At 45.2% G+C, this 11,104-nt stretch overlaps 1 protein-coding gene across 1 annotated transcript in view; it reads right to left on the bottom strand.

Moving 5' to 3' along the window:
- The window catches only part of CPB2 (carboxypeptidase B2), a 122,257-nt gene extending 112,431 nt beyond the window's left edge, over positions 1 to 9,826 (bottom strand). The window contains exon 1 of the mRNA XM_078657318.1: positions 9,705 to 9,826. Coding sequence (XP_078513444.1) covers positions 9,705 to 9,772 — 68 coding nt within the window. The 5' untranslated portion in view covers positions 9,773 to 9,826. The remainder of the gene's footprint in view (positions 1 to 9,704) is intronic.
- Positions 9,827 to 11,104: the final 1,278 nt, after the last annotated feature.

Below are 11,104 nucleotides of genomic sequence, written 5' to 3' on the forward strand. Positions count from 1 at the left end.
ATGCCATTAGTCACACCTGTTTATCCTCCTGAATCCTCGCGCCCAGTTCACAATGGAACCACAGACTGCAGATTACTCAACCAACATCACCCACTGTAATATATTTGCCTCCACAGCACTCCGTTGTTTTGTAACTTGGGCCACACTTATAAATCTGCATACATGCATGTCTGTTACTGGTCATGTCTGTAATGAACAGTTGTCTGATAGCATGCTAAGTATTAACTTTGCAAATATATTATTTAACACATGGGGGCATATTCTCAATTAGTAATCGCCGAGTTGACAGCACTTTATCGCAGCCAAAGTGGCGATAAATTTATCGCCCCATTCACAAGCTGGTGCTAACAGCCCTATCAACAGTTTACCTGCGATAGCAGCCGCAAAAAACATCGCCACAGATGACACCGGCAACTAACGCTAATCAGATGCAGAGTAGGCGTTCCCGTGCAAAAAGCAGCGAAAACACCACTCCGCAACATTCTCAACGACCAGCCAGATAGGCGATAAGGTTCCAATAAATGCGATAAGGCGCGTTAGCAGCAGGAAATTAACACCTGCTCTGACCTGGTGCAAAGTCGGACGGAAGCCTGCACCACAAAAGGGAGCCCAGCCCAGAGCCACACCAGAAGAACAACAGATGCCATGGAGCGAACGATCATGCAGCTCAGAGCCCCAACAGGGCTCAGTTGAAACTAGTGGAAGCGACGCCGTTGATCTAGCCGTTCATGGAGAGGGAGGAGTCAAGGAAGATGCCGAGGTTCCGAGCGTGGTCCGTAGGAGTGGGTGGGCTCCTGAGGGTGGAGGGCTACCAGGTGTTGTTCCAGGCGGAGATGCAGGGGCCGAGGATAAGGACCTCGGTCTTCTCAGAGTTTAGCTTCAGGCAGCTGTCCTTCATCCAGTCTGCCACGTTCTTCATACCCTCCTGAAAACAGAGTCTGGTGTCTTCGGGATTCTTTGTAATTGAGAGGATGAGCTGGGTGTCGTCGGCATAGGATATGATGCTGAGCCCATGCTGTCTCACGATGGTGGCGAGGGGGGCCATGAAGATGTTGAAGAGTGAGGGGCTGAGTGAAGATCCCTGGGGTACTCAGCAGGTGATTTCCGAGTGTTTGGAGAGGAAGGGAGGGATTCGGATCCTCTGGGTTCTGCTGGAGAGGACGATTGGATCCATTCGATGGTGGCTCCTTGTATTCCCGTGGTGTGAAGTCTGGCTGCAAGCGTGTGATGAGAGACGGTGTTGAAGGCTGTAGAGAGGTCTAGAAGGATGAGGGCCGTGGTGTGCCCATGGCCGAGTAGCATGCGGATGACGTCAGTGGCGGCGAGGAGGGCAGTCTCGGTGCTGTGGTTGCTGCGGAATCCAGACTGGGAGGCATCCAGGATGGAGTTCTCTTCTATGAAGGCGGTCAGCTGGGCGTTTAAGAGTCTTTCGGTGACTTTGGCCACAAAGGGGAGGAGAGAGATGGGCCCGTAGTTTTTCAGATCCGTTGGGTCAGCCGATGGTTTCTTGAGGAGGGGTTTTACCTCCGCCTGTTTCTAGTCGTCTGGGCAGATGCCTGTCTGAGGTAGGCATTGATGGTGCGTCCTAGTTTGGGTGCGATGGCGGTGGCAGCTCTGTGGAAGATGTGCGGTGGGCAGGGGTCCATTGGGGCTCCTGAGTGGGTTTTCTTCATGGTTGCTGCGATGAATTCTATAGTAGCAGTTGGCCTGTGCACGCGGTCTGGGTGCATCCATGTTGCTATGCACTTTGGGTAGTTTTTGGTGTGTTCTTTTTGTTGTTTTTATAGTGCAGTTTACTGCCAGACGCGTGGGATTTGCAGGCCTGCCGTTGGTTTTCGCTGCTTTTTGTATCGCGTTTGGCCTCATTGCTACTTTTTCTGCGTTCGTGTTTCGCATTATTGCAGCATTGCTTTGACTTTATCGCAGATATATGACGCGTTGTCGGGGGCCTATCGCATGGTGCCTCCGTGTTGTGAATACTTAGTTAACACGGCATTATTTTCCCCCAATAGATTGCGATGTTGAAAGTTGCGTTAAGTTAATTTTGCGATGGCAATCACACATTCTTGAGAATATCTCCCATTGAGTATTGTCACAGACCAAGCCAGTATCTCAGTAGAACATGGAGCTTTTTGAAGCTTATATAACAGTAGCATTTTGTTTAGGCATCAAAGGGTTTCAACATCTGCATTTTCATATTTTTAGGCCGACAACGTAGCAGCATAATCATGGTGTGAAGAGGTCATTGATTAGATTGGGGCAGAAGAAAAAATAAATGCTTCACGTATTCAGCTGAAATATTTCCTCGAGTGTCAGTGTGGGCCCTGTGCAGCTAGTGTTGTGCATCTTTGTGCTTGTGCACCCTGCATAGCACGTGGAGATGTTACCTTTGTCATTCAAGTACTACAACCGAGTGCAGGGAATAGGACCCGAACACCCAAGGAATTCATTGGAGTGTAAGGACAGTGAGAGAACGAGAATGTGGAGGAGGAGAAGGAGGAGAAGGAGGAGAGAAGGTGTAGGAGGGTAGAATGTGGCGAGCACGTGGAGGAATAGGATAGAAGGTGGAGGAGGGGGAAGGTGGCGAGAATGTGGAGGAGGAGGAGAGAAGGTGGAGGAGGGAAGAAGGTGGCGAGAATGTGGAGGAAGAGGAGAGAAGGTGGAGGAGGGGAGAAGGTGGCGAGAAGGTGGAGGAAGAGAAGAGAAGGTAGAGGACGGGAGAAGGTGGCGAGAATGTGGAGGAGAAGAAAAAGAGGAGAAGAGAAGGAGGCGAGAATGTGGAGGAAGAGGAGAGAAGGTGGAGGAGGGGAGAAGGTGGCGAGAATGTGCAGGAAGAGGAGAAAAGGTGGAGGAGGAGGAGAAGGTGGCAAGAATATGGAGGAAGAGGAGAGAAGGTGGAGGAGGGGAGAAGGTGGCGAGAATGTGGAGGAAGAGCAGAGAAGGTGGAGGAGGGGAGAAGGTGGCGAGAATGTGGAGGAAGAGGAGAGAAGGTGGAGGAGGGGAGAAGGTGGCGAAAATGTGGAGGAAGAGGAGAGAAGGTGGAGGAGGAGGAGAAGGTGGCAAGAATGAGAAACTGGCTCCCGTTTGTAGCAAGAATTCATCTAAAAATAGCTTGCATGACACATAAGGCCTTACACCACAAGGCACTTATTTACCTTGCACAGAAATTGACAATCTCTTGGGGCTCAAGGTCCTCTAGGAGGGGAAATAACCTACTACTGAAACCTCAAAGATTCAATAAAAAGAAAACATATAAACGATCCTTCTCTGGGATGGCGCCTAGGATTTAGAATACTCTTCCCCCTGAAACCAGACTGAATTCTTCTACTGTATCTTTCAAAAAGGAAGTAAAAGCGATTCTCATGGCAAAATGTACTTGACCACTCTACCCTGCCCTGAACCTTTTTTAACCAAGACGCGCCTGTTATGTTCTTTGACGAATTTTCTGTGTTTTTGTCCTGTGATCCCATGCTTCTGTACTTTACCACTTTTCGTGTGTATTCGTATATTTATCCCATGCTTGTTCTTTCCCCCATATTACTGCATGTATAATGTGTCATGCTATTCATTATGTATAATCAGCTTTGATCTTTGTAAAGCGCTCTGATATCCGCAAGGAACTTTTTCGCGCTCTATAAAACCTTCAAAATAAAATGAATAAATAAATAAATGAAGAGCAGAGAAGGTGGAGGAGGGGAGAACGTGCCGAGAATGTGGAGGAAGAAGAGAGAAGGTGGAGGAGGGGAGAAGGTGGTGAGAATGTGGGGGAAGAGGAGAGAAGGTGGAAGAGGGGAGAAGGTAGCGAGAATGTGGAGGAGGAGGAGAAGAAAAAAAGGAGAAGAGAAGGCGGCAAGAGGATGGAAGGGCAGCAGACAGAGGCTCGTGCTATACAGACTGCCTGTAATGGTCTCCTTGCTTTTTCCTAACATGGTTGGTGGAGGTAATGAAGGAGGGATATCTTGAGTTTTTAGGTTGTTCCCTTGTTAACGACGTGTGCATGGTTGCAATGATTTACTACTCCTCTGGTCTTCTGCCACCAGATGTGTGTAAGAAAGCATATAAACTGTGCCTATGACCTGCCCTGCTAATATCCATGATCGCAGCAGGGAACCAAGGAGGGCGCACAACAAGTCCCGCAAACCCTGCAGCTGTATTTAAAGCCAATGTATTTACTCAGTGTGACCTCCTTTTCTCAAACATGGAAAGGTCCATGGTTCAGTGCGCCGTCAGTTCTGTTTGTCTTACTTCCATCCTGGGACATCCGTGGGTGACTAACAAACAAAACATTACCGTTTGGTGCTGGCACCTATCCAGATGACCAGCACCTCTAGGTGAATACCACATTATGGCCCTGGGCTACGCTGCCAACAATCAGTCCACTCTGGCATCTTTCACATCATCGCCGCTTATGAAATGGGGCTCGCTGTTCACTCGGGAGGGAGTACCCCACCTGGAGCTGCGGGCTATCCTCGCTGCATGTTCAGCAGGTGGCTGAGCAACAGCACTCTGTACAACCCAGTATTACAACAAGAGTGGATGTCAAGTTACAATGACAGGGCATTGACTGGAAAATTAATGCTTGCTCGACCAGAACCCTATTCTGAGCAACTCATGTATATTAAAGTAGTCATCAAACCCCCCAAATAATCAACTGGAAAAGAACCCAGACAAAACACCCACATTTCCCAGCTCTCAAAAGAGATTGAAGCCCAATATCCAAAAAGCAAGGTACTTTCTCACTCACATCTAGAACTGTTCAATATGGGTGCTTCTACTCTGCAGCAGGGCTCCTCTGCCTACTAGGACCTCAAGCACCTTCATAGGTCAGGCATACTTTGAAGCACACTTTCTAGTATCAGGGCTGCCAACCCACAAACTGTCAATCGCTCAATCGACCCATGGCACTGTGTGTCCACATGGCTTCCTAGCAAGTCACTTCAGCTATAAAGCGAAGTCAGAACTTCATGCTTCCCGTCTGACTACCATCAAGGTATAACGTTCTTGGAAAACTAAGTTCCAGTTGCATAGAAGCCGGGGTTTAAAATCATGTAGGACAGCAACCCAAGTTGCTGCACTGTGTTGTACGAAAGCAGGACAGTGGAATATCTACTAAAATATGGCACTGCTGCTATCACCTGCTGCACTGGTGCACTTTAAGCTGCCTTGCGTCATGCACACAGCCTTGTAAAACAAGTGTGTGAAGTCTAATTTAAGTTTTGTACTCAAAAAGTACCCTTCCTAAACAAAATACTATGCTTAGACATAGTTTAAAACTTTTAGAACTTTGCTTGTCTGCTGTAAATGATGTTATGTAAAGTGTACTATCACCTGCAAAGGTATCCTGGCACTGAGCAGGTATGTGACTAGCCCTGCCTATGGTTGGTTGGTTAATTGATGAGACAGGTGTCCAGCTTCTTGTGGAGACGAGGCGGCTCTGATGTGGAGTGGTAAGTCGTTCCACACTTTAGGAATGATATAAGAGAACACCCCCCCTCCTGATCTAGTTGTGTGTATGCATGGGATGTGTTCAAGTAGGAGTTCCTGCGGAGCTGAGGTGTCTGGGCGGTTGGTGGAATGAGATGCAACTGTTCAGGTAGGTGAGGTCTGAGTTTGTAGTGCCTTAAATGTGTGTGTGTGTGTGTGTGAGGACAAAGTGCACATGCAAAGTTAGAAAAGTTTAGAGAACACTTTTCTCCAACATTAAAGTAGCCTCAAGGAGGTATGCATGTTTGGCACTCAGCCCTGTTTATCTTTTCTAATAGATAAGACTTTGCATCAAAAACATGAGTGGCTGCAGGGGGGTGTCCATGCATCACCAATGGGACACCCCTTGATGCAAAGTAATGCAAAGTAGCTCAAAGAGTTACTTTCCTGCTCAAACTAAGATTTGTGCTGGAAAGTAAATCCTATTTCAAGATTTTTCACCGTTTGTCCTACTTTTTGTGAAACTACACCAGCGCAAAGTATTGATATATCTGGCCCAAGGTTTCCCAAATTCAAATTATCCTGCCTCTCCCTTTCTATTTCTCTCTTATTACTTTACATTACTCTGTTTCTCTCGTTATGTCAATCAGTTTGTCACTTCTCTCTCTTGTTTTCGCTGGATGATGTGAGCTGTGCAGTTACTGAATTAGGCAATTGTGTATCAAGTTGGGCAATCATGCGAATGATTAATCAGCTTATGTGTGGCAGCAGAAGGAATGTTTGTTTACTAGCAAGCTTTGCACAGAGACATCTTCCTTCACAATCTCTACATAAAGGTGAGCACACATGCCCCACTACACAGATAAGATCAGACGACACATTGCATCACAGTCCTCTTTGGAATAATCACCTACAAGTAACAAGACATTGCTCTATGCCTGCCCACCATTCTTTGCCTCTGTGATATTTGTACATATGCAGCATAATTTCATTTCTTTATTACAAACATATGGTCAATGGAGATATAACCGATGGCTCGATCTACATCAAACACTGAGCATCCAGCCACATAATTACTCTTTAAGGAACGTCAATATTGAATGCACTGGCAATTAAAGCAAATGAAGACAACGACATCCAAAGTGCAATTAAGTGATAAATGAAAGGCCAGGAATGAGGAGGACAGCACAAATTTGCATCTTTTGTTTTTCTGATTACAAATGAGTCTTGGCATTAAGTGCTTAATGAATGCAATTGCAAAACAATGTAATTCAACTTCATAAGGAGAAACAACACAAGAAAATACTGCCCTGTAATTCGAGGCATTTTATTCTGCTAAATATTCATGTGGTGTTTATTTCCCATTTTCATTTTTTGCTATCGCTTCTTAAATGTTTTTAACATATACAACCGCTGCCACAGATGTTGTTATCTTCCGCAGCAACCTCTATTTGTTTATTTGTTTGCTGACAAAAGCTCCCATGCAATTAAAGAACGCAATGACACTAGGAAAGCCCTTCTTTGATAAGGAGAACATGTTGCCACCAGCCACCACACTCTGATGCGGATGCTGCAGAGATCAAAAGAAATGGTGCAAATCTCCAGGGGCACTTTAGGAAAGTCATGTGACTTTGCATGTAAGCTCCTATTCCCTTTGGATTGAGTTTTCCATAGTGGAGAGACCTGCACAGCTGGAAGAGGATCCTCTTTGCAAATGCATTTTTTTTTCTCTGTGGAGAACATATTATTCATTGTGGTGCAAGGCCTCCAACTAGTGCCCCAGCAAATCCGAGCAAGATCCATTCCCCTTTCTGTGCGGGAAGTGGAATTGCACCAGTCCGGTGCTGGAGTAAGAACAACTGTTGGGCAAGGGAAGGGATCAAAGTTTGGGAATTCCCACAAATATATGAGTTTGTGGGCATTTCAAAACTTCCAAAGGCAAAGCCTCATTCTGGATTGGCCACTTAACACTCTTTGAGTGGACTTAAGTTAAGAAGATCAATGCACCTGTGGTAGAGATCTCTCACCCACCCCTTCCCCACCGCCCGCTCCCTTGCCTCCTGTACGCCTGCCAGAAACACCTTTGAGATTCCCTGAACAACATAAAATAAGGTAAATTCAGGCATAAACATATGTTAACAACCGAATTTATTTTTGTGACTAGGCACCTTTATTTCTACCAAGGCCAGTGGGTCACTAGTGGAAACTACAGATAAAGAATTGGCATATAAAAGATGAAAACTCAATTGATGGGCCATGTAGCCTACATACCTCTGTCCTCTAAAGAGTCCCATAGCAAGTCTACATACCAACCCCTCTGGCTGTATATTGTATGAAAAAGTTTGCCATGGATAACACAAGTATGATTAAGTCTAACCTAAAAAGGAACGTAAATGCCAAGCTATGCTGCTCAGGCTTTCTTGATCAGTTATTTTGCTAAGTAAACATTTTTTTTAATTCAATTTCAGAAACAGCACCATTGACACGGTCTACATGGACTACCTATAGTAGTAACCGTTTATAGCCATTTCTCACTTACAATTTATCAAACATAACATGGATGAAAAACAGTTCCTGCACATATGACCCTTTTCTTTTAACCATCCAAAGGCAAATGCCATATCTATCCACATCATCAAGGAGAGTGCCCACATTTCAGCATTTGTGTTGGCTTCTCTTACTGTCTATCACAAGTGGTCCTTCTTGGTTTTTAAAAAAAAGACTCTCACCCACTAGGGCTACCAGCAGTATGCTTCATCATCAAGTCCTCACCCAGATAGAGTCTGTATCTGGGTGGGCCCAACTTTGATAATAAAGGGAGCCCTCTGTACATTATGGTTCACGGATCTAAATATAAAATTGCCTAAAGGTATACTTAAGACTCAAAAGTGTATCCCGAAGAACATCTGGCAAGGTTAAAAAACATGGGGTGATGTTATAGAGTATGCAATGTACTCGAACATCACGGGGTCTAAATGTTTGAGTTATATAATTTTGCCTCAGTGGTCAAACGGCTTTCATCAGGACCAAATTTAAAGATCCCTAAACTGAACCCCACTCTAGGTTGCTATATCTGATATTGCTGCATACTCTGAGCCTGCATCATTGAACGCATTCAGTCATACTCATTGCAGCATTCCATTCATACATACTGTACTGAGAACTATTCTCAGAACTAGCCATAGACAAGCCAAGTAGGTTTATCAAAGTGTGACTACAAGGTCCGCCCACCGCTAAAGCCATATGAAGTCCTTAAAAATCAATCAATGAATACACCGTTGAAGATAGATCACGTACGGTTTGTATGAATGGCATGCTGCAATGAGGTGTCAAACAACATCTAAAATGAAACTCAACAAAAACAGAATTCCTACTAATCTGCCCAAAACAAAATCAAGCCTGGATTGATTCATGCTGTCCCCTGGATTCCAAGTCTGCTATTGTAAACAACATTAGGTTCCTGCGATTCATCCTCGACAACAAGCGTAATCTAAAAACTATAACTCTACTATGGCCAAGAACGCGCGCTGCCAAGTAAGGCTCTGTTGGGGGATAAGGCAGTGCATCCCTGAAAAAGTCTTTAGTCCAGGTACTAGATCTCTCCGGCATGAATTATAGAAACTAGCTACTTTTTGGTTCACCTGGACCCCCTTTCAGATGTGCTCCACTTTGCCCACCACTTTTTTTTTCTGGGCACAAGATATGGGACACAGTCTCTCATGTTCTTTTAACTCTTCAGTGGCTCTCCACTAAAGCAACAGCACAAAATAAGACTGACTGCATTAGGGACAAACCCTGCAAAACTCCACGCCAGGCTGCCTCGCGGAAAAACTGAAAATCTCTGGCGTCCATGTGGAGTCGAGGAAGGCACACATCCTGCTCACAGAGCCCCCCACCTTCACCTAATAGTGGTGCATGAAGCAGTCAATCTCTGGCACTGCAATAAGAACCCGAAACTCACTCACCTAGATCTGTGTGCGACCCCATGAGTCGCTACCTTTAACAAGGAGGGCAGAACTCTTCTATTCCAAAGACACTTCAGGTTATTAGTATTCCTAACTCCAGCATCTACTCTCCTTTGCCTCAATCTGATTGTGTTGTTTTGGTGTTCACTGGTTTTATTGTATCACTGTTACTCGCCAGTATCTTCCATTCAATTGTAAAGCGCTCTAATGGCCCAGGGCCAAGTTGGCGCTATTGATAACTGGACAAATAAAATAAAGAAATAGACTCCTTATTTGTTCTAGACAGAAGTGTAACACGAAAGACAAAAGCATTACCTTTGAAAAGCATCGACATGGTTCTGCTGGAGATAAACTGCCAAGAGGAACAAAAGATAAAGCCTCATTTCTTAGATGCTAGTCCTCCACGGGTACAAGATGAATCCACTGTGCGAAAAACAGACAAGGAGACTCGCAATCTCTGCACAGAATTGATTTTTTTTAGGATTGTTTACACAGTGGTTAACATTTAATATCCTCTGCCCTCTGCCTTGGAGAGGGCACCCCTGTGTTGAAACTGGTAAATAAATAGTTGAAGTTTTCAGTCACACGGATTTTGAACATTTTAGTGACATGCTGTTTAGTTGGGCTATTCTGGTGATTTGTTTTCATGATCCTGTTCATGATATTGTCTACTGTGGGTTCATAAACTGCTTGATATGCAGCTTATTTATTCAACGGGGCTGGTTAATTCAGAATTACATAATATCTGACTTGCTTAGCTAGTGGAAATGACTCATTAAAATATGCACATATGCAGCAGATGTGCTTGTTTGCACGAGTGCTTAATTTGTGAAAGAATAAGTGCCGGGGCCTAAAGTTTTGCCCAGGAGCCTGTGGCTTGTGTTATCAATACCAATGTTGCATTGTCTTGATTCCAACTCTTGTTTCTTTAGTCCACCACCAGACACTCCGTGCCTGTTTATCCATCTCTTTCAGGATCTTTTTCATCCCCGATTTCTTCCTTTGTCACACTTTTTCTCCCTTTCTCTTTATCTTTCTTTGCCTCTTTCGTGTTTTTTTTCCTTTCACTCTGGGTCAAAAGTCTGATGTGGAAAAAGAAGTGACAGTCCCCAAAAATGAGTGTCCGTGTTCCTCTTACCGATTCAAAAGGGGGTGGTGATGGACAGAGTATCTGAATTAAGCAGAACACTCCTACCCAGTCAAAAGATCAGGGCTTGATCCATCACCGTTTTTTAGCTCACTGCACCATCCCAGTTCAGAACCTGGCTACATGCAAATTAGTCTGACCCTGGCCCAGTGCATCATGGGAACAGGGCAGACCAAACTACCAAGCCAATTCTTTACTGGAAAGGAAACAAGCTTCCGGGAACCGGTTTCTGGCATTACAGCCGTCTTCGGCCCGGCTTGCTTGAATCCTGATGGTGCAGTGAGCAAGGGACTCACATCTGAGCATACCCTTCCACACTTGTGGTGGCCAAAACGATTCAAAAGGGGGTGGTGATGGACAGAGTATCTGAATTAAGCAGAACACTCCTACCCAGTCAAAAGATCAGGGCTTGATCCATCACCGTTTTTTAGCTCACTGCACCATCCCAGTTCAGAACCTGGCTACATGCAAATTAGTCTGACCCTGGCCCAGTGCATCATGGGAACAGGGCAGACCAAACTACCAAGCCAATTCTTTACTGGAAAGGAAACAAGCTTCCGGGGACCGG

Source organism: Lissotriton helveticus, chromosome 8 (genome assembly GCF_964261635.1).
Source record: "Lissotriton helveticus chromosome 8, aLisHel1.1, whole genome shotgun sequence".
In the NCBI taxonomy this organism is placed as follows: domain Eukaryota; kingdom Metazoa; phylum Chordata; class Amphibia; order Caudata; family Salamandridae; genus Lissotriton; species Lissotriton helveticus.